Source organism: Branchiostoma lanceolatum, chromosome 7 (genome assembly GCF_035083965.1).
Source record: "Branchiostoma lanceolatum isolate klBraLanc5 chromosome 7, klBraLanc5.hap2, whole genome shotgun sequence".
NCBI lineage: Eukaryota > Metazoa > Chordata > Leptocardii > Amphioxiformes > Branchiostomatidae > Branchiostoma > Branchiostoma lanceolatum.
Genome location: NC_089728.1, coordinates 282,501 through 305,904, shown reverse-complemented (window position 1 = coordinate 305,904; position 23,404 = coordinate 282,501). Strand labels below are relative to the sequence as shown.

The window sequence follows — 23,404 nt, the reverse complement described above, 5'->3', positions numbered from 1 at the left end:
TTGACAAACGTTTCAGGCAAGTTTTTCATATACTTTATTTCTTGCTACCAAAATGCATCATTGTGCGTTTCATCGTTTAATTATCATCGTACTTAAACAGTTCTTCCATTTTGTCATTACTGACATTCAGAATACCATTGAAAGTTGCAAACAATGAAAAGTAAATGATATTCAATGTTCAATGTGTTTTTTTAAAACAGGGTTGGATGAAAGTCAACGATTACAATATGAAAGTTCATATGAAAGTCAACAATGACGTTTCGAAAATTCGACTACCATAAAGGATCTTATCTTTGAAAGAGAAAGAAAGAAACAAATGAGCAAAGAAATTACAAAACCTCTGCATAATAGGCAAGCGATTTGTATTGCAGTTACGGAAAATTAAACATATGTCGACTGGAACATGAAGAATGATAGTTATAATCTGGACGTGTTTCTGTATGTCATGTACCCTGAGTAGGGACATTAATGGGCTTGTATGGTCAGGACACGCTCAGATTCCTCTTTTCTATGTCGACCAGGAAGGGACTATGAGTACCAGGAAGGGAATAAAGCGGGCCATCTCTACTCATGAAACGGGACATTAAAGACGTTAGCAATTACATAAAATGGAGAACAATGATGTGATGGCTCAGTTCATGCAGCTACTGGCATGCGGCGACCATAATGGTGATGACGATGCCGATGATATCGATAAAATACACACAAAACAATAATTTCCCAAACCCGCATTAATATTTACCCTGAGATGTTCTATCAGCTATTTGTGCGTTTGACTAGATTTTGCCGCACCTGATAGCGGAGCTGTGATTCTAGGTCAACTCAAACTTGTCAATTGCACTGGACATTTTACCGGCATTTCCGGCTACAAGAGCAGCATTGTGCACCTATGGAAGGTGCGTCTATCTATTGGCACTTGGCAGAGCTTACTACATAACCATAATCATCGAGATATGAAACTTCATTGTCAAAATGTGACGGTAAAAACTGCAGCAATGACACATTATTCACGTCATAAATCCCTGATTTCTAACATCCATTTGCCAAGTAATCTTAAGTATAGATTGCACATAAAGGTGGACAGTGGACAAAGTCTGATTGCCAACTTTAACTTAACCTTAAACGTAAACTCTAGCAGCCAACGCCTTTCATTTACATTTAAAGTCTATACATTTATTGCGTACTTTAGAATTGTAACTGCAATAGATTGCACGTAAGGGTAAAATCTTGCCATTTGACTCATAAAAGAAGTCTGTTTGTTGCCCCGGTCTGGAAGCCGGCGTGTTGCTGCAGTTCCTGAGTGTACCGGTAGGTGCGCTTCAGCTGACAGGCGTGCGGAAGGTGAGGCAGACAGGGATGTGATCCGTCAGTCTGGCCAGCTGCGTCACAAGGGAGTACTTCTCAACGGACTAAAAACAACAAATAAACAACAAGTCAAATCCCTCACTTTCATAGGCAGTCAAAGAATAAAAGAAAAAAAAGTGACATCATTGACAACCATTTGCGAAGACGTAAAGCATAGTGACCAATCACACTTTGCACAGCGGTTTTCATGTGTCCGTGTCTGGAGGCACAAAAGAACACTTCTGAATTGATGTTTTTGATCAGCTAGCTGCTATGGCGGTGATACCACATAGCAATTTCCTTACATTGTACAAAGCATAAATCAGAGATCAGTGCCTCAAAAGCTTTTCCACGCGAACAGCGTGAGAGTCACTCACCACGTCTCCCCGTCCCCCGTCACTCCGGTACATGACGTAATCGATCCGGCGCCGCCCTGCTATGGCGGGAACTTCCGCCTCCTCCTCCGTCACTTCCGGTACGCTCCACACCATGTCCATGTTGGCGTCCGTGACGTCACCGTCCAACAGGTACCGCGCCTGCGCCCTCCTGCTCCGGAGCGCCGCCCGGAGTTTCTCCGGAGTGGAGATGGAAGTCTCCCAGAACGTGCACTGCCGCAGCTCCGTACCTGGGACGCACGGGAGGGACAGGGAAATAAACATTAACCTTGAACTGAACCCTGACCTGAACTTTAACCTTAACCCTGACCCTCCGGAGTGGAGATGGAGGTCTCCCAGAACGTGCACTGCCGCAGCTCCGTGCCTGGGACGCACGGGAGGGACAGGAGAATAAACATTAACCTTAAACTGAACCCTGACCTGAACTTGAAACCTTAACCCTGACCCTCCGGAGTGGGGATGGAGGTCTCCCAGAACGTGCACTGCCGCAGCTCCGTACCTGGGACGCACGGGAGGGACAGGAGAATAAACATTAACCTTAAACTGAACCCTGACCTGAACTTTAACCTTAACCCTGACCCTCTGGAGTGGGGATGGAGGTCTCCCAGAACGTGCACTGACGCAGCTCCGTACCTGGGACACGGTAATGAACGGAGGTAAACCTAAACTTTAACCTTAACAGTTTGGTGAGTACTTAATCGTGTGTTTCCACACAACTTAATCCTACCCCTAACGACCTGTCCATAACCAGTTCTAACGTTCTCTCCTCTCAAGTCATCTCCTATAACAAAAGGCACCCTGAGCCCTGTAGTGTATGTAACTGTTTGTACCTATCGTCCACGGCCAGTAGTGTATGTTAGTGTTTGTACCTATCGTCCCCAGTAGTGTATCTTAGTGTTTGTACCTATCGTCCCCAGTAGTGTATGTTAGTGTTTGTACCTATCGTCCCCAGTAGTGTATCTTAGTGTTTGTACCTATCGTCCACGGCTTGTCCCTGCCGGGCGCGTCCTTACACACGTCCACGTACTTCTCCATCAGCGGGTGTTCCCGCGCGGTCTTCTCGCCTGGAGAAACAAACGTTGGAAAATCAGTACCAGTGGCACGAAAACAGAGATAAACATACATATGTCATACCTGGGCCGCGATAACCTTCGATACGGGTGTTCCGGACCGGTTGATATTTTGGGTTATCACACGGGCTTCTATTGGTATCAGACGGGCTTCCATAGAATGATTCAAACGCACTTCGCGTGCACCGGGTGCGCCGCTGTCGAAAATTTGAATAACGGACTCGAACGTTGGAATTGCTGCTGTTACAATTTTTTGAGACACCAAATTTTCTCAATTTTGGCGCATTTCGCATTGAAATGTGTGTTTTCTAGGGTGGGTATGACATAAATAAATGCAACACGGTGCGGTACAGCCTTCAAGGGACCTTTGACCCTCTTTTAAAGTCACGTGTCCAAAGATGTGGGTCAGTCGTCCCGATGAATGGCGCAGAGACGACCGAAACTACAGACTAAGTTTTCTTGTGTTAGAGGTCACAGGTACAAGACACAGAAGGCATCTTTTCCCGTTACCTGGCGACATGTTGTCAAAGTTGAAGTCTCCACACAGGATGTCGAACACCTGGATGACGTCACTGCCCAGCGTCCTTCGCCGGAAGTCCTCCGTCCACGTCATCAGCTCGTCCAGCTGACGCGGAAGGATCTCAAACGGCCCTGCAGTGAACAGACCAGGGTTGTTAGAAGTCTGAAAAATCTAGCTGCAACTTATCGTCGTAGGTCGGAGACATCAGTTCCATCAGGCAATACGCATAAATTAGGAATTGTGAACAAATGGTTGGTTGAGTATACTTTTATTGAAATACATTGTTCCCATGGCCAGTGTATGGTTTTGAGAAAAAAATTGACTGCCAAAGCTCGAACGTTTGTGATTTAAAGTTGCTGGTCTGTCTAACTTATGTAAGTTTTTTGACATGCAGCTCGCTCGCTCGTGATAAACTGTAAGCAGGGCGCAGTGATACCTTGGTATGACTGCATGTGAGTGGTGGTGATGTACCCCACGGCGTCCTGCCCGTCCTGGGTCCTTCCGAGGAACACCTGGAAATGCAATAACGTTTCAATAATTCAGCATTCGACTGAGCTCTCTTAGACCATGCAGGCCGTGTTTGAGAGGTTCTTAATCCCGGTAAATGCATATAACGCGACCGTCAATTCGATGATATTGGTGACGCTTCGAACTTTCGTCATAATGATTAGACATGGGTAATTTGAAACCCCCGCGCGGCGACCAAGTTGGAGTACAGCAGTAGCATGTTGGTGCGTATAATAGACCTGTAGTGTACTCCCACACGAGAACCAGTCCGTACCTTGACCATGAGCGCGCCCTTGGCGGCCCACCTGTCCTTACCTTGACCATGAGCGCGCCCTTGGCGGCCCACCTGTCCTTACCTTGACCATGAGCGCGCCCTTGGCGGCCCACCTGTCCTTACCTTGACCACGAGCGCGCCCTTGGCGGCCCACCTGTCCTTACCTTGACCATGAGCGCGCCCTTGGCGGCCCACCTGTCCGTACCTTGACCATGAGCGCGCCCTTGGCGGCCCACCTGTCCTTACCTTGACCATGAGCGCGCCCTTGGCGGCCCGGCACCTGTCCTTACCTTGACCATGAGCGCGCCCTTGGCGGCCCACCTGTCCTGCTTGCGGGCGGCGGAGAAGGGCCGGAACTCCGCGGCCAGGACCGGGTAGCGGCTGGCGAGCAGCAGTCCGCTGTGGAAGGCCCACAGGTTCGTGCCCCAGCTCCACCTGCCTGGGGAAACGGCGGGAAACAGGGTCAGTCATGGCGGGAAACAGGGTCAGTCATGGCGGGAAACAAGGTCAGTCATGGCGGGAAACAGGGTCAGTCATGGCGGGAAACAGCAGCCCGCTGTGGAAGGCCCACAGGTTCGTGCCCCAGCTCCACCTGCCTGGGGAATGTGCATAGTTAAAGTTATACATATGGAAATGATGGCGCAAAATATGCTCAACCGTTTGCCTGCACCGCCAGAGTGCTAGTTGTGAGCGTCAACCGTAGATGGTACGACGTTGCCTTCAGACTGTGAGGGTTGCCAGTGGCCCAAGTTAAAGACTAAATATTCACACAGGTCCAACCTCCTTGATAGGTCTAATGGATTTGCAAAATACGCACGAGTCTTACCTGGGTCGTAGATGACGTGGCCGAAATGCTGACGTAGGCCGGCGACCAGCCTTCGCGTGGCGTCCTGGTCGAACACTTCCTGGCAGCAGAGGAAGTCCAGATTTTCCGGGAACTGAGTTTCCACCGTGTGGGGGAACTCTTCTCTCCGGGCGGGAACGGGTAGGCCTACCGGGTGAGAGAACTGTTCTCTCCTGGCGGTAGTGGGCCCGTCCGGTGGCGAGGCGTCCCGGTGCGGCTGGTGGGCGGGCCGGCCGCCCTTCCGGGACCGCAGGTTGTACGGAGTCTCCCCGTGGAGGCCGCCGTTCGGCTTGCCGTTCTCGGCGGGGGTAGATGAGGGGTTCCCCCGCCGCTGTGAGGCGACGATCCGGGAGGCGATCTCCCCAGCCCGCCAGTAGCCGTCGCTCAGGTTGTTGAATCTGTGGACAACATGAGTCATTCGTTCGGTGGCGTAATGTAACCAGCTGCTTCCGCGCCGCGTGCCTGCGAAGCTGGTGTGTTACGCCGAATGGCGGTTATACCGGCTATAAAGATACAGATACAGATACAGATTCATTAAATTGGAGATGAAGCAAGCAGACGTGTGGCTCTTGCTCCTTCCGATTTTTTGTACCGGTTTCTACATCCCTTTAGTGTATTGTTTTGTCGTCGACCCCCATCTTCAGAACTGGTTAACCCGGGCCTCGTCTCCAGAAAGTCGTGCAAAACACTGTTAAAAAGTACCCAAAGCAAGCAACAAGACTACTGAGGAAAGGCTGCTGGTTCTAGCTTCTAGTGGTAAAAAGGGAAAGGATCACAGATTAGCGGTGAAGATGAGGCGGTCGTTACCATGGCGACGTAGGTCACCTGTCTTACCTGGCGCATGCGTCCGGCAGCAGGCACAGGTTGGTGGTGCAGATGGAGAACTTCGGTTTGAGACCCATCTCCTCTGGGCTGGGGACATCCGGGGAACTGCAGTAGACGAATGGGTTCCTGTGGCGGGAAATGCGACTCGTGTCTGCGTCATCTCGAGATCGGTGCAGTTGGTCAATAATGTTGTACCTGCCTGTATTTTTTGTTTCAAAAAGCTACCTAAGAGTACAATTCGTGCAGCCAAGAAATAGTAATCATAAACTATACCCACAGATGGTACATATTCAGTTGAACCTTCTTGTTTGGGAACATGAAAAGGAATGGCAAGTATTCAGCGGAAAATAACAAGTTATTTGTGCTACAGCGACTAAAAGGCGTTCACATGTAACGTCAATGTCGTCATGCTTGTTGGTGGAACCTGGAAACTATCAATTTGCATGTGTATAATGCCATAATAACGTGACTGTAATTAACCATCCAATATGGCGGACAATGCCTACGTCATAGGCACGTGAGCGCAAACAACCGTACTTACCTGAAAGGTGACGTCATCATCCGGAGAATCCATCCCGCGGCGGAGAGAGGGGAGGTCAGGATCATAAGCAGGGCGAAGAGCGGGCTGAGGAAAACCGTCCTGGCGATGAACCAGTGTTGCCATGGGAGATCAGACGACAGGAGGCGGAAGCCGCACATGAGGCTGCCGAAGCTGCGGTAACCTGGCAACAGCAGCCAGCAGGAGAGGAGGTGGAGGAGGGAGAGGAGCGGGGAGGAGAAGGGTGCCGTGTGCAGCATGGCGGGGAGGGGGTGGGGTAGCGTGCCGTGTGCAGCGTGACGTCAGCCTAGCGGCGCTCCTGAGGAACGAGAACAGGTCCACACCTGGGAACAAGAAGGCCTGAATGAATGACATGAATCTGAATTGTCCATCCGGTAAAACCAACCTTGGGTGTAACCAACCAGCTTCTCAGACCCGCGGCGGCGGATGTTTACACCGTTGTATCACACCTAGGGCAATCATAACTAACTACAATTGTTGCTTAACGCTATGAAATCCAGATGCTGATGGATCAACCCAAAGGTGGAAAAAGACCGACCCGGAGAAAGCTTTGAATCCCGCATGATTTAACTGGATTCGCGTCTTGTCTTTTGTCGTTCACCGCCGTTCCTCGTGCCTGTAAGTCAGTATTCTTGTCACAGCTGTGACACCATCGATTTCCCATTTCCCGCCCTTAACATATTTTCTGGTCGACAGTCGTATTTAACGTTGAATCGGGCGGGCGGATATAAAACAAAGGCGCAGGTTAATGTTGACACACGGTATAAATCATAAATCATTAGTTATTTGCGGCATAACTCGTCCGCAAAACTCCCTTTGGCGGCATTAGAACCTTAGCCAGTGTGAAAAAAAAACGCGTATCACCCCCCTCCCCTCCAGCTCGGAACGCCACCGCTCATAGGCGAAGGAGACTACTAATTCGACCTTGTAAACTGGAGAGAAACTGGGGCAAAGAGCACATATGCATCTAGCTAGGTAAAGATTGCCTCAGCTGCGTTCATGACCTGTTGTTTATGTTTTTCAGCAAAGCTTTCTAAGCTTTAAAATAGCGTTAGAAGTGACAATCAAATATCTGTCAGCTTTGAGCTAATCTTCGTGGTCCCAACACTTCGTGCTATGAGAATATAAGATATGAGACTGAAGCTATATGTGGGAAATTCCCGGCTTGTAAACACCCCGTGTACATGTGAAATATGTTTCATTGCCACGACTTTGGGGAGTTGCGACGACTGAGTGAAGAATAATGTTTCTGTTATCTGTGACGACGACTCTAATGAAGCTGTCACAACCGAACCAAGACAAAACCTTCTTTCGCAGACGTTAGAAAATTCTTAAAAGCCACCGGAAAGCGCGACGTCACACAGTCAACGACCTTCGCCCGAATCTGTTGATCACAAGAAGGTCACAGAATTTCAAAATCGTCAGAGAATCTGGCAGATCTTTCGCCGGAAAATCCACACTGCGGGAATCATTGACCTGCGAGCATCCTGAGAAATCAAGCAGGGATCAAGAGAACACCGGGCGTGTTGCTGCCGAAATCGTCCTTCAGAGCCAGCAGAGCTCATAGGCTATTTTCCTGCTGTGTGAAGCCGACAGAATGGGACGGGATGCGTAAGTTCGGGCCCCCCACGTGCCACACATCACTACCCGTACATAAACCCTAGTCACCGCGTTAATAGGAAAATACGCTCGTCACCAGAAAGACAAATAAAACACCGCCAACAAATGTACAGAATTGTTGCACCCTACATCTGCTTGGAGATTAAATAACCCCCTCGAACGGTAATCGCGAGCGGCAGAAACTGGGGCAAAGAGCACATCCCGATAATTGACTAATCGCAGTCATGTTTATGACCTTCATTGCGCTATACCTACAACCGGACTTACAAACATTTGCGGGTCCCACCAGTTTTGATGTGATGACAGCCGAACGCGTCACCTGTGGGCAGGATCGAACAGGTGTGCAGACAGGTGTCAGGTGTGACAACAACCGTCAACACCTCTCGCTGCAGGTGTCAAGGCGCTCCGGCAAAGGGCAGGTACCGCAGGGGATCAAAGCTCAGCCGCTCAGCGGTGCACGTACATATTGGTTTCCACGGAGCCGAGAGATTAATTAGGGCCATGTGAACACTGTGTTATGGTTGACATCATCGTGCGCATAAAATTTTGGCCTGATTTAAATGTTTCTATAGCCTTACAATAAACCCATAGATAAACAGATGAAAAAGAATACGATAGCGCACACATCCGTCAGGGCTTCGATGTGTCGTTTGTGGGAGTTACATGTAGTCTACCATCTCAGCCACTCCTGGCCACATACCACGGCCTACTGGCTAAAAACTAAAGATAACTAATCATCCATAACTCCTTCAGCTGTGCTCTTCACACGCAAAACAAACCAACACTGGAGAAAATGCTCATTGTACGAACGAAACCCAAAAAATAAGATTCTTGACTAAGGAAATAAAGATGTTTCAGCCCGTTACAGGATCTGGCGACCTGCTCATAGACGTTTCTCACGGGGCGACCATGATATAATGAAAACGAGGTCCTTGTGGCAAACATTACACCGATCCTAACTGTCAATCACAATTACCAGTTTAGCCAATGATTACCTGATAATTAGAGAATCGACCAATGAGAAAGTGGCTGCATGACCGTCAAATATTTGCATTTCTATGTTTTTATTTTGCATTTCTACGCTCTGACAGAGGAGGGCGGAGACTATATGGGATCGGTCAACGAAGCTCTAGATTGCTGCATCTTTTTTGTACATTGCATTAGTTGTAATATTGATACTCGGATATCATATTTTAAAACTTAATGTGATTTAGGAGGAAAACTAAATCTGTACATTATTTTTGCTTCTTTGCCTCATTGGCCTCGTCTTCATTCTATCATGTCCGCCGCGTGAGAAAGTTGTATTCCGGGAACTGTTTAAAAAGGAAATCCCAGGTCAACGTTAGATGTGCAAAGTTAAAGTTAGATGTGTAAAGTTAGATGTGTAAACTTAGATGTGCAAAGGTAATTGATTAGGTACGGCAGGTCGTTCGGTATAACATGACCAGCTGCTGTCGCGCCGCTTGCCTGAGAGACTGGTGTCAGGTTACGCCGAAGGGCGGTTATACCGGCTATACAGATGTAGATTACCCTGGTACTTCAAAATCTACAAACAAATATATCACACACCCACACACCTACACAAGCCGGTAAAAGAGCATCCTCCTTCCCAGTGATTAACAATAACATACGGGGATTGCATTCGTCATTTCGGATTGTGACGTAAAGCCAGCGGTCCCGTGTATAAGGGAGCTTCCGGCGTAAGCCTCAAGCGTCAAACCTCTGCACGTAAAAGAACCCACCACACTTATCGAGACTAGTAGGGGGGACCCGGTGTTCTTGGCTGAAACGTCGTAGCGAAGCCGCATTGCATTACACGTACTACCGGTAAAAAAAGCAATATGCTTCACCTCAATTATTAAAGGATGACTGCTTTACCTTCTACGGTGCGCCCTTCCTTCAGACGGCCCGCTGTGTGGTGACGTCACCCCGCGAAGCCTGACATCAGGGCGGTGTGGTGAAATGTCCCCGCGGCGAAGCGATAAGCCCCGAACCGTGCACGTACCCCGGGTACATACCGGTGTGTACACACCGTCACCTGCCGACCTGCCAACGTCAATCAGCTGGGGAAGCTGGGCCGAACTATTCACACTTGTTAAACGGGGTGTCACCAGTTTTATTGATCGAAAATGAGTAATCAGTGGACAAAAAAAAATTAACAGAAGAGTATGTTATGTCTACTAGGTAGATGTTGTGACATAAGATTATACTATAAGCTTTGGATTGTTTTTAGCAACAGAGACGCACGATGTGATGTTTTGTCCAGGCATTATTTACCCGTCATGTTTGGACCATTCCATTCCACTGAAAATCAGCTGGTGGAAGACTGGACTTCTGATGTAGGGGACAATTACTTACCACATATTTTGTGTATTTTTGATTGTTCAAAATCCACAATACTAACAAAATGATTTCTAAAAATTGAAAAAGTTGTTACTAAAAAACTACGAAGAACTGATATAATGCAAAAATAGATAAAATTGACAGTTTCAAATAATTTATCCGTACGCCCCCAAATTGCAGAGTGGTATGTTTCCTTCCCGCCATGCACCGCGGCCGGACAGGTGCACCCAACTTACTTCCGGGTTGACGCGTGTTGTGGGTTATTGACCCCAGATGACTCTGCAAAAGTGACGCTACACACCTGTCGTACTGTCTGTGAGTTCAGACCCTGGCAAAAACGCTCCAGTAGTAAGCGGTCTTAGTATCTCGCAAAGTACTGTAGTAGCTGTAGTATGTGGGTAAGGGGTGGGGCGCATGGTGTTGCCTAACAACAATGACACGAAGTTCGTTCACTCATGTAGATTAATATAATAGTAGTCTGTCCGGTTCTATTTCAGTCGCTTGTCTATACTGTAAGCTATGGATCAGCCGTATAAACGGTTTTGTTCTTCGTAAAGTTTGTAACAATGTCTAAATCTGAATTTAGCCGACGCATCTGACTGCAAACTTTGTTCAAAGCTGTGTGACTATCTGACATACCGTGGTAGTAATTACAAGATACTTAGTAACGTTGGTACCGGCATGAATATACACCGCTAAAAACTTTCTTCCAGCACAGCGGGTTTCGCTTCCTTGTGGTTTAGCAAAGATTTAGCTCTGTACTACAACATGTAATTGTTAACTACCATCACAGATTAACTTGAACGCCGATAAATTTGTAAGATCCATAATTCCTGATCCCCAGCAGACCATGGATCCCGCTGTGCCCCGCCCCCTTTCAGGTGTTCCAACAGTAGGTGTGTGCTTGCTCCCATGGCGCAAGTCGTAACGCAACCCCGCTGCTTCGCCATCAGGATCAAATTCCATGGATCCTAGCTAGGGTCGGACCCAGCTTGGGCATGTTGTAAGGGATTGCATTTGTCGTTTCGGATAGTGACGTAAAGCCAGTGGTCCTGCGTATGAGGGAGCTTCAGGTACAGTCAAACCTGCCCAAGGCGACCACCGGGGGCACCGAGCAAAAACGGTCGCGATGGACAGGTGGTCGCCATGAAGAGGATTATACTCGAGCTCACGTGTTTCCAGGTCAAGTGTACAAATTTTCGTCATGATTTTGACTTCAAAACAATGTTTGCCTCGATGATCTCGCAGCGCCCTCCCGCATTCACACAATACGTTAAATAGTATATATTAGTATTTCTGAAAATGAGGCGGCCGCCATGGGCAGGGATTGTGCTCTGTGTGGTCCCAATAATTCATGGCGGTCGCGGTCGCGTTGGACGGGTGGCCACATTGGGCAGGCAGCTTAATGCTTGTGCCTATGGGGAAAATTTTTGGGACCAAGAAAAAGCGGTCGCCATGGCCAGGTGGTCGCGTTGAAGAGGTGGTTGCCTAGGCAGGTTTGACTGTATAAGCCTCAAGTATCAAACCTCTGAACCAAACACATGTTATCAAGGGGTGACCAGGCGTGCTTGGCCAAAAAACTGGAGCCGTAGCGAAGCCACATTGCACTATCACTAGCTACTCAAATTATGATTATGTTTCACCTCACTTGCTTAACCCATTTATTTCAGACCATGGATCCCGCGGTGCCCCTCCCCCTGCATCGATCAGTGCTAAACGTTGTTCCAACAGTAGCTATACTTCCTTGTTACAGACCATGGATCCCGCCGTGCCCCTCCCCCTGCATCGATCAGTGCTAAACGTTGTTCCAACAGTAGCTATACTTCCTTGTTACAGACCATGGATCCCGCCGTGCCCCTCCCCCCGCCCCCTTCATCGATCAGTGCTAAACGTTGTTCCAACAGTAGCTATACTTCCTTGTTACAGACCATGGATCCCGCCGTGCCCCTCCCCCTGCATCGATCAGTGCTAAACGTTGTTCCAACAGTAGCTATACTTCCTTGTTACAGACCATGGATCCCGCCGTGCCCCTCCCCCCGCCCCCTTCATCGATCAGTGCTAAACGTTGTTCCAACAGTAGCTATACTTCCTTGTTACAGACCATGGATCCCGCGGTGCCCCTCCCCCTGCATCGATCAGTGCTAAACGTTGTTCCAACAGTAGCTATACTTCCTTGTTACAGACCATGGATCCCGCGGTGCCCCTCCCCCTGCATCGATCAGTGCTAAACGTTGTTCCAACAGTAGCTATACTTCCTTGTTACAGACCATGGATCCCGCCGTGCCCCTCCCCCCGCCCCCTTCATCGATCAGTGCTAAACGTTGTTCCAACAGTAGCTATACTTCCTTGTTACAGACCATGGATCCCGCCGTGCCCCTCCCCCTGGCCCCCCCTCACCAGTGCTAAACGTTGTTCCAACAGTAGCTATACTTCCTTGTTACAGACCATGGATCCCGCCGTGCCCCTCCCCCTGCATCGATCAGTGCTAAACGTTGTTCCAACAGTAGCTATACTTCTTTGTTACAGACCATGGATCCCGCGGTGCCCCTCCCCCTGCATCGATCAGTGCTAAACGTTGTTCCAACAGTAGCTGTGCTTCCTTGTTACAGACCATGGATCCCGCCGTGCCCCTCCCCCTGCATCGATCAGTGCTAAACGTTGTTCCAACAGTAGCTGTGCTTCCTTGTTACAGACCATGGATCCCGCCGTGCCCCTCCCCCTGCATCGATCAGTGCTAAACGTTGTTCCAACAGTAGCTATACTTCCTTGTTACAGACCATGGATCCCGCCGTGCCCCTCCCCCTGGCCCCGCCCCTCCTCTCCCGTGTGTCAGATACCGCCAAGGACTGGGCCATCTTACACGGCGTTGCCATGAGAACCGAGGAGGAGCCAAACTCCTCAGACGTCGTGAACTTTGCACCTTTCCTGCTGCTGCCCTCACCTGTGCCCAGGTAAGTCTGCACCTGCCCATCTGTGCCCAGGTACAAGTTCACTCCTGTTCTGTTCCTCCGCATATTTGGTGTGTATGAGGCTGGTGTGTAGCACAAACATTTCTGTACAGAGCACACGCCTCTGCACGCAGTCGACAAAATGGTTTGCGTACATGACACAGTCGGCAAAATGAGCAACCATAGTGTGCGTGTGTATCTATCTGTATCTATACAGCCGGTATAACCGCCATTAGGCGTAACACACCAGCTTGTGTATGTATATGTATGTGTGTGCATGTGCAAGTGCGTATCTGTTGGTGGGTGTGTATGGTGACCAAGGATCAATTCTGTTCTACTGTTAGTATGAATGCATTTTATACTAATTACATTTTTTGTCAGTATTGAAGTTTATTTCCAGCCATATTAACACCAACACCTGCCCCCCTCCCTTTTACAGGGCGCTGTTTGACCAAGCGAAGGCGGTGCAGCGTGACTTTAACCTCCTGGTGCACCTTATTAAGCATGTACACACTAACACCTGCCCCCCTCCCCCTCTCAGAGCACTGTTTGACCAAGCGAAGGCGGTGCAGCGTGACTTTAACCTCCTGGTGCACCTTATTAAGCATGTACACACTAACACCTGCCCCCCTCCCCCTTACAGGGCGCTGTTTGACCAAGCGAAGGCGGTGCAGCGTGACTTTAACCTCCTGGTCCACCGGCTCAGCCAGGACACAAACTTCCTCACCAGCTGCCTTAAAAGGTCAATCCTCACAGATTGTTTTACTTCATACAAACTGCAAAAAAAAAAAGTTTCCAGATTATTATTTCACACAACTGCTGAGCTGTTTATTGGTGCTGGAAAGTAAAATAAAATGGGTTAATAACACAATTCTTTACACACAACTAAAGATTTTCACCTGCCAGTGTTTCAGTAGTCCTTAATTTTTCAGGGCAGTGATTTTTCAAATAATGACTATTAAAGCAGTAATAAAGTACAAATAATGATATTTGTATCAATACTACTTCACCTACACTGTTTTGGCTCCTTATCATAGTACTGATTGACAACTATTGATGTTGTTGATGTTGCAGCACCATCCAGGTGGATGACTTCACCTGTCGACTGTTCCGCATCTATGAGCAGGTGCGACGGGAGGGCGTGGCTCAGGTGAGACTTTCTCAAACATTCTGCTGAACTTTTCAATGACACAAATGTTTTTCCTGTGGCCATGGTAAGAAATATGTGCATTCTTACTGATGTTTGATGTTTTATTAGAAAGCCATTAGATCATAAAAGTCTGATCTACTCGATTCATAAATTGGGGCTCATATCTCGGAAGACAATGTGAGGTTAAAGAAAGACAAAAAACAAACAGCTGAGTTGTGAGGATGTGAGTACTGCTAACCTGCAGCTGGTGCAGAGGTGTTCCATGTTATACCTGATTGTGAGTGGGTGTGTTTGTCTATTGTTTATTGGTTTGGCTGAAACATTACATACATGACACAGCCAAGGTTGACCGACTAGCTTGTTGCTATTGTCAAGGGCTCACCTTGGGAGAAGATGTTATGAATTACTCTCAATAAGTTACAAGGTAAAAATTACGTCAGGATTTACATCATGTACATCTATCACCTTTCTCTCCCCCTGCCCAGCCTGTCTGCCTGGGGCTCCACAGGTCAGACTACATGCTGGACGATCCCGGCAGGTCAGGTCAAGAAAACGGAGAGCCTGTCGCCAAGCAACCACGGCTGGACCAGTTGCAGCTGAAGCAAATTGAGATCAACTGTATCGCCTCCAGCTTCGGAGGACTGGGGACGCAGATGCCAGGCTTACACAGGTAGGGGGAGGGGGACGCAGATGCCAGGCTTACACAGGTAGGGGGGAGGGGGGCACAGATGCCAGGCTTACACAGGTAGGGGGGAGGGGGACGCAGATGCCAGGCTTACACAGATAGGGGGGAGGGGGACGCAGATGCCGGGCTTACACTGGTAGGGGGGAGGGGGACGCAGATGCCGGGCTTACACTGGTAGGGGGGAGGGGGGCACAGATGCCAGGCTTACACAGGTAGCTATAGGGGGGAGACACAAGAATCAGCAAAGCCAACCAATCGTTCGCAATCTTACGACCAGTGTGGAAAAGCACCAGCATACACATCAGCACCAAAGTCAAGATCTACAGAAGTAATGTGCTGAGTGTACTGTTGTACGGAGCGGAGTGCTGGAAAGAGACAGCTCGTATTAAACAAAAACTGAATGTCTTCCAAAATAAGTGCTTGCGCAGGATTCTGAAAATTTTCTGGCCAAACACCAGATCAAACAAAAGCCTACACCAAATAACGGGTCTCACCCCAGTGGACAAAGAAATTGCAGTACGCAGATGGAGATGGTTAGGACATGTTTGCCGAAGGCCACAAAATAGCCTCACAAGAGTAGCTCTTAGATGGTCACCTCAGGGCAAAAGAGCAAGAGGAAGACCGAAGGAGACATGGAGACGCTGTATGGAGAGGGAACTCAAGAGAAGAGGCCTCTCCCTAAACGAAGCCCCCAGCATTGCGACTGACCGTCAAAGATGGAGGGATTTCCTAGAGCCTCAAGAGCCACTAGGCCCAGAAGAGGACTGAGTGAGTGAGTATAGGGGGGAGGGGGGCACAGATGCCAGGCTTACACAGGTAGGGGGGAGGGGGACACAGATGCCAGGCTTACACAGGTAGGGGGGAGGGGGACGCAGATGCCGGGCTTACACTGGTAGGGGGGAGGGGGACACAGATGCCGGGCTTACACAGGTAGGGGGGAGGGGGACACAGATGCCAGGCTTACACAGGTAGCTATAGGGGGGAGGGGGGCACAGATGCCAGGCTTACACAGGTAGGGGGGGAGGGGGACACAGATGCCAGGCTTACACAGGTAGGGGGGAGGGGGGCGCAGATGCCAGGCTTACACAGGTAGGGGGGGAGGGGGACACAGATGCCAGGCTTACACAGGTAGGGGGGAGGGGGACACAGATGCCAGGCTTACACAGGTAGGGGGGAGGGGGGCACAGATGCCGGGCTTACACAGGTAGGGGGGAGGGGGGCACAGATGCCAGGCTTACACAGGTAGGGGGGAGGGGGACGCAGATGCCAGGCTTACACAGGTAGGGGGGAGGGGGGCACAGATGCTGGGCTTACACAGGTAGGGGGGAGGGGGGCAGAGATGCCAGGCTTACACTGGTATATGTGTGTGTGTTTGGGGCAGGGGGAGTGTCACAGTTCTTACTTTTGACCGTCAACTAAAATTTTAGAGAAAGAATTGCTAAGAATATTCTTAGAGTTATACTTGAATGGACTAATAGCTTTTCTTATGCAATTCTGTTCAGTGTTGTTTGATAACTAACAATGTTGCGGCTCTCCATGTTTCAGACTTGTTTTACGACTCTGCGGGGCTTCAAGGTTCACCGCTGACCAACATGTGAGTGTGAAGCTGTGCTGATGATTATGCACGTTTGTGCACTTGTAGGCAATAGAAAAAGTACTGTATTCCATTCCTTTTTCTGGAAAGTCAGGGAAAGTTTTGTTCATTTTTTGTTTTGTTGTTTTCTTTGTAAAATGTTCTTTTGTCTCCTACAACAGTTGCCACAGAACAGGGCCATGTCCAGCGTAGCAGGGGGCCTGGCTGCAGCCTGGGAGCTGTACGGGGAACAGAGGTGAGAGACCTTCCTGCCACATGGCAAACTGTGGTGGGAGATCCTACTGCTACATGGCAAACAGTGGTGGGATACCCTACCATTATCCATGTGTTCTGATGAATGAGGAAATGTGTTGTAGTGCGAAATTTCGGATTCTATCGATGTGCAAATAGAGAGATGAGTGTAGTATAGTACTTAACTTTAAAACATACAGACAAACATCAACATTGATCATGTTTGGTTAGATAATCATAACAGTACTAGTTGACCATTGCACCAGCATGCAGTGCCTGAGAATTGTGTCTCCATTGTGGCCACAGACCGACATATTAATATTACTGACAAACAATCATTGTGGGTTAGATATTACTGACAAACCTGGGTTAGGTATAACTAACGTGTGTTAGATATTACTGACAACGTTGTTCCGGTTCCAGCGCCATCGTCGTGTTCGTAGTTCAGGACGAGAACAGGAACGCGATGGACCAGCGCTGGCTGGAGTTTGCCGCCATGGACAGGTGGGGATGTTCCTTGTGACGTTTGCATCTAAAAAGGGTTACACAAATCAAAGGCAATCAAAGCTTAGTCGTTCGAACTGAAAGACTAGCTTTAATCATTGCTACCTTGGGGGAGGTTAATGTAAAGTACTGTAACAGTTAGGATTTTGGTTTTGGAAAGGTGGATTATCTGTTCTAACATTGAGTGAAACCCAAAGCTGCATAAGTTCTAACCTGAGCTGTTCCTGATATGTGTTGCAGGAACCCCAGCATCAGAGTGAGGCGGTACTCGCTGACGGAGATCCACGCCAGGGGGGAACTCAGGCCGGATAAAACGTTACTCGTGTAAGTCTGTTATCCATACAGCCAGGCACCGCACACAGTTTTAGAACTAAAACTCTTACCAGGTTATAGAAAATGCATTCATCTTAACTCCAACACAAGGGTTGCCACTCACCAAATTTTGTATCAGCATTCTGGTCTTCTTTAGGGTTACTTGAGGACATAGTTGCTCAGAACACTACATTTTCTGGAAGTGTGGCATGAGCCCCGGGTCAAAGGTGGTTGGAAGCCTGTAACGGCCCCCGTCACAGTTCAAGTTCACATTTTGTGCCCCACCAAAACCGATAGTTTTGTCCTTTTACCCCCCTGCTCTCTGCACACCCCTTGTGTTTTGTATTGACTGGTGCGTGTTACTGACTAGCATGACTGTGTGTTCCAGAGATGGCCTGGAAGTGGCAGTGGCGTACTTCAGGGCAGGCTACATCCCAACAGACTACCCCACAGAACAGGTCAGTACATGTAGTACCGTTCCCATAACAGCATCAACAATGTTCTTGCCTAATGAGTTGCACAAAGTGCTCTTGTATCTACACAACCTCCCATATACCCTCTCTGATGATGTTACAACTAGACAAGTACAGTTATATATTGGTTTATTGCACAAAGAGGCATATAGCAGTCTGGCGGCTGAATTGCATGCTCATTCACATACTGACAGTGGAACACCTAAAATGAATTAAACATTGACTGTACTTATCAATACAGATAAAGTTTGCTATAAAGTTATTATAAGCTCTTCTTAAACTTTAGCACACTATTCTGTATCTGAATAGCTGGTATAACTGCTTTGTCCCACGTGTGCAGCAGCAGCTGGTTATATTACTCTAAATGATCTGTCACACCTAACATAGGCAAGGAGAAATGTGAGCTCACTTGTTTTTCATCTCACAGGAATGGAAGGCACGGTTGAACATAGAGCAGTCCAGAGCCATCAAGTGCCCGTGTATTTCCTACCATCTGGCAGGCACTAAGAAAGTGCAGCAGGAGCTAGCCCAGCCGGGAGTGCTGGAGCAGTTTTTAGAGGACCCCGCGGCAGTGGCGAGAGTCAGAGCAACGTTCGCTGGGCAGTACACACTAGAACTGGTGAGGAAATCTAACGGAAGCTCTAGTAACAAGCTACATGTAAAAAGACCAGAGTTGCTGTTAGGCCCTGATCCCAAGGGCAGTGCTAAGTTCAGCACCAAGGACAGCACCCTTGATGGGAAGGTGCCAGTGTGAACATTCCACTGTAGATTAGATTGTCAAATGCCACTGTACAACAGGAACCGTAGCAAAGATACTCATATTTTGCTTTAGACCCAGTACAGGTGAAATAGCAGGTGTCTGTGAGGTGTGTGTCTCTATGTACCAGCGGCAGGCAAAGATATGATAATGAAGTGTGTGTGTGTGCTTGTATGTACTGGTTATATATGCCATGTGTCCTTTATGGTGTATGCAGGGAGCCCAGGGTGACCGGACTGTGCAGATGGTGATGTGTGTGTGAGATATGATAATGAAGTGTCTGTATGTACTGGTTAGATATAATGTGTCCCATGTTGTTTCTGTAGGGAGCCCAGGGTGACCGGACTGTGCCGATGGTGCTGCCTGTGTCTGAGATATGATAATGACATGTGATATGTGTCTGTATGTACTGGTCAGAGATATGACATGTGTCCCATGTTGTTTCTGTAGGGGCCCCAGGGTGACCGGACGGTCCAGATGGTGATGTCAGATTCTGGCAGGTTCGTCATGAAGCCACAGAGAGAGGGAGGAGGTAAGGACTCGCTTCACCTCATAAGAAACAAATAAAAAGGGCATACCACTTCACAGTATACGATAAATAAAGTACCCACTAGTTCCACCTTCCAATACCGTGCACTAGACACAGTGGATAACAACCCACCGCACTTATAGACCTCTTATAGGACTACTGTAAATGCATTTAAGTTTGCGTTTTTTTTATTTCGTGCTAAGGCGAAAATGGAGTGTTTGCTGTGGTATGTAGTTCATGGCAGCGCTATAGTCACACACTGCTACAGTATTGGACACAAATGTTTGCAGTGGCTTTAAGTTTGCAGTAAAACGGTCGCCGTGAAAACCGCGAACATTTCTGCATTAACAGTCCCTTTAACTAAGAAGGAGAGGAAGAAGAAGAGCGTGATCTAACCAGGTTATCTATCCCCCAGGTAACAACATCTTCGGGGATGATATCCCAGCAGCGCTGAACAACATGGCCGACCCAAAGGAGCGCACGGCGTACGTCGTGATGGACCGGATCTGCCCGGCCGTCGTGTCGAACTACACGGTACGGCCCGGCAGGGACCCGGCGCTGACTGAGGCTGTCAGCGAACTGGGCATATTCGGGGTGTTCATCGGGTGAGTTCCACTGCTAGATCATTCGGGGTGTTCATCGGGTGAGTTCCACTACTAGATCATTCGGGGTGTTCATCGGGTGAGTTCCACTACTAGATCATTCGGGGTGTTCATTGGGTGAGTTCCACTACTAGATCATTCGGGGTGTTCATCGGGTGAGTTCCACTACTAGATCATTCGGGGTGTTCATCGGGTGAGTTCCACTACTAGATCATTCGGGGTGTTCATTGGGTGAGTTCCACTACTAGATCATTCAGGGTGTTCATCGGGTGAGTTCCACTACTAGATCATTCGGGGTGTTCATCGGGTGAGTTCCACTACTAGATCATTCGGGGTGTTCATCGGGTGAGTTCCACTACTAGATCATTCGGGGTGTTCATCGGGTGAGTTCCACTACTAGATCATTTGGGGTGTTCATCGGGTGAGTTCCACTACTAGATCATTCGGGGTGTTCATCGGGTGAGTTCTACTACTAGATCATTTGGGGTGTTCATCGGGTGAGTTCCACTGCTAGATCATTCGGGGTGTTCATCGGGTGAGTTCCACTGCTAGATCATTTGGGGTGTTCATCGGGTGAGTTCCACTACTAGATCATTCGGGGTGTTCATCGGGTGAGTTCCACTGCTAGATCATTCGGGGTGTTCATCGGGTGAGTTCCACTGCTAGATCATTCGGGGTGTTCATCGGGTGAGTTCTACTACTAGATCATTCGGGGTGTTCATGGGGTGAGTTCTACTGCTAGATCATTCGGGGTGTTCATCGGGTGAGTTCCACTACTAGATCATTCGGGGTGTTCATCGGGTGAGTTCCACTACTAGATCATTCGGGGTGTTCATCGGGTGAGTTCCACTGCTAGATCATTCGGGGTGTTCATCGGGTGAGTTCCACTGCTAGATCATTCGGGGTGTTCATCGGGTGAGTTCTACTACTAGATCATTCGGGGTGTTCATGGGGTGAGTTCTACTGCTAGATCATTCGGGGTGTTCATCGGGTGAGTTCCACTACTAGATCATTCGGGGTGTTCATCGGGTGAGTTCCACTACTAGATCATTCGGGGTGTTCATCGGGTGAGTTCCACTACTAGATCATTCGGGGTGTTCATCGGGTGAGTTCCACTACTAGATCATTCGGGGTGTTCATCGGGTGAGTTCTACTACTAGATCATTCGGGGTGTTCATCGGGTGAGTTCCACTACTAGATCATTCGGGGTGTTCATCGGGTGAGTTCCACTACTAGATCATTCGGGGTGTTCATCGGGTGAGTTACACTACTAGATCATTCGGGGTGTTCATCGGGTGAGTTCCACTACTAGATCATTCGGGGTGTTCATCGGGTGAGTTCCACTACTAGATCATTCGGGGTGTTCATCGGGTGAGTTCAACTACTAGATCATTCGGGGTGTTCATCGGGTGAGTTACACTACTAGATCATTCGGGGTGTTCATCGGGTGAGTACGACAGCTAGATCATGTATATAATACTGATTGAGTAGCCCATTGATGTACCTTTCAGGTTGCCTAGGTTGTCTAATTTAGACTTATGTGTGTCTGTGTTTGTGTGTTTCCCAATATGTGCAATACAGCATTGCCATTATATAAGCAATGCAGCGTGCACATCGGGTGAATTCCACTTTTAGAGCATGTTGTATTTTACTGATTATGTAACTGTAACTGTTGTATTTTACTGATTATGCAGAAAGAGCGCTAACCGCTACTCCTCTGCCATTTACCACCATCTAAAACACAACCAGGGACACTCATTCAATTTCGAATCCACGGACATCCTAGATCGTGAAGAACGCTGGTTCGAACGGGGAATTAGAGAAGCAATATATGAGAGGATGTACAACCCCGCCCTCAACAGGAAAGGCGGTCTACGCGTTCAACTTTCAGGCACCTGGGATAATGCACTGCCCACCTCCCCCCACCCTCGGACAAGCAACATTTAGTTACTGTACTAGAACAACAGTAGCTAATTGAACTATTGGCATAACTTTGTCTTGAATTAATCTTCTTTTTGAAGACTACTTCAAGACATCCTAAATTGTCTTTACCTCATTAACATATCTATTCAGAGTTTTGGTATAAAGCTGGTGTTCTCAGTCCTATCGTTAGTCACTGACGAAAGACAGTGGATACTGTCTGAAACGTCTGACTGTTTCAAAATCTTATCCAGTTGCTTGAGTAATTATTTTTGGCGTATCTTATTACCTGGATGTCTAACCTTCATCAACGGATTATGTAACCAGTTGGTGAACTGTAAGTTCATCTTTTTATGCGGGACTTAATTTCATGGTAGAAGGGAAAAAAAGGTTTTTGCAGTGAAGTGATTCTGTAGTACAGTAGTAATACATTGGAAACCATGCTCGCGCTGTCATGAATTTGCAGTGGAGGGTCACCCCGAAAAAACAAACAAAAAAACACTGTGAACATGCAAAGATTTACAGTATCTTACAGATTGTTCACTGAATCATTATTTCATTCCAAGCAAGACAAATATTGCTTGTGGCTTGTCTGCCTGTGTGTTTCTGTGATTCCCATATACACTTTGTAGCATCGCCATACATTCTTAGTGCTGCCATTCTTGTCTGTGGGACTGGGGCACAAAGAAGTATGGGCAAGGGGGTGAAGTCTGCCATCTCTGCTTGCATTGTTCCTTTTGTCCTCAACAATCTAAAAGTTATAAAGTTAACTATGTTGAATTCTGTAAATTGTCATGTAAATTGTTATTGTATGAATAATTGAAGTATTTCACAGATTACTAGAATAACCCGTTGTTATATTTCACAGGAAGGGGGATGAAGTAGTTCTGAACCAGGAAGGGGGACACCTCCTCAGGACCAAACCATCCTCCACAGAAGACGGGGGTGTTGCTTCTGGCAATGCCCTGTTGGATAGCCCATATCTCATATAACTTACTCATGTACTGTACCTGACCTACCCCAAATCCTAGTGGTTTCTCCTGAAAGTGGCAATTCCTAATAAGGGGTCATCAACTTAGTTGTTCGTTTCTTAGACTTCCTTCATAGATTTGGACTGACTTCTTAACTTGCTTTTAACATAGATGTTAGGAATGGTTTTGAGAGAGCTTGTTGATGTGAGTGTAGCCCTATCGTCTATATTTTAATACCACTGGAGGTGGGGAAATATGCAAAGTTATTCATTTATTGTCATAGTAAGGGGCTTAACTTGTGCTAATCTTATTTGAATCGTAGTTAGCCTTTAGGTATGACATAACTAATTTATAAACTGATAAATAATTTATTTGGTGCAGAGAAGCCCACTGACATCTGAAGGTGCTGGTAGTATAGCATAGAGAT

At 48.0% G+C, this 23,404-nt stretch overlaps 2 protein-coding genes across 3 annotated transcripts in view; one reads left to right on the top strand and one right to left on the bottom strand.

The window, feature by feature from the left end:
- Window positions 1-17: 17 nt before the first annotated feature.
- On the bottom strand, window positions 18-7,060 carry LOC136438291 (sphingomyelin phosphodiesterase 5-like). Its single transcript, XM_066433053.1, has 9 exons — window positions 6,321-7,060; window positions 5,789-5,905; window positions 4,937-5,352; window positions 4,401-4,549; window positions 3,766-3,841; window positions 3,320-3,460; window positions 2,714-2,803; window positions 1,722-1,969; window positions 18-1,409 (listed from the first exon to the last, which is right to left on the bottom strand). Exons 1-9 carry the CDS (start codon window positions 6,575-6,577, stop codon window positions 1,320-1,322), a joined length of 1,584 nt encoding a protein of 527 aa, XP_066289150.1. The 5' UTR covers window positions 6,578-7,060; the 3' UTR covers window positions 18-1,319.
- Window positions 7,061-10,515: 3,455 nt separating this feature from the next.
- LOC136438465 (glutathione synthetase-like) overlaps window positions 10,516-23,404 on the top strand; it is a 12,981-nt gene continuing 92 nt past the window's right edge. The window contains exons 1-14 of one of the 2 annotated variants that reach the window (XM_066433262.1): window positions 10,516-10,649; window positions 13,077-13,252; window positions 13,893-13,991; window positions 14,324-14,399; window positions 14,885-15,069; window positions 16,630-16,678; window positions 16,840-16,913; window positions 17,333-17,413; window positions 17,654-17,737; window positions 18,114-18,183; window positions 18,626-18,817; window positions 19,406-19,487; window positions 19,900-20,089; window positions 22,875-23,404. The exon at window positions 22,875-23,404 is cut by the window's right edge and continues 92 nt beyond it. In XM_066433262.1, coding sequence (XP_066289359.1) covers window positions 13,080-13,252; window positions 13,893-13,991; window positions 14,324-14,399; window positions 14,885-15,069; window positions 16,630-16,678; window positions 16,840-16,913; window positions 17,333-17,413; window positions 17,654-17,737; window positions 18,114-18,183; window positions 18,626-18,817; window positions 19,406-19,487; window positions 19,900-20,089; window positions 22,875-22,998 — 1,479 coding nt within the window. In that variant the 5' untranslated portion in view covers window positions 10,516-10,649; window positions 13,077-13,079 and the 3' untranslated portion in view covers window positions 22,999-23,404. The remainder of the gene's footprint in view (window positions 10,650-13,076; window positions 13,253-13,892; window positions 13,992-14,323; window positions 14,400-14,884; window positions 15,070-16,629; window positions 16,679-16,839; window positions 16,914-17,332; window positions 17,414-17,653; window positions 17,738-18,113; window positions 18,184-18,625; window positions 18,818-19,405; window positions 19,488-19,899; window positions 20,090-22,874) is intronic. The other variant, XM_066433263.1, reaches the window with a different exon arrangement.

What these genes read in the sequence shown, in the direction of transcription:
- LOC136438291 (XM_066433053.1), bottom strand. Translation starts at nt 6,577, where the DNA reads ATGCTGCACACGGCACCCTTCTCCTCCCCGCTCCTCTCCCTCCTCCAC. An exon ending in ATGATGACGTCACCTTTCAG is followed by an intron (nt 5,906 to 6,320) that starts GTAAGTACGGTT and finishes TTCCCGCCACAG; the next exon opens with GAACCCATTCGTCTACTGCA. An exon ending in CCACGTCATCTACGACCCAG is followed by an intron (nt 4,550 to 4,936) that starts GTAAGACTCGTG and finishes CCGTTTCCCCAG; the next exon opens with GCAGGTGGAGCTGGGGCACG.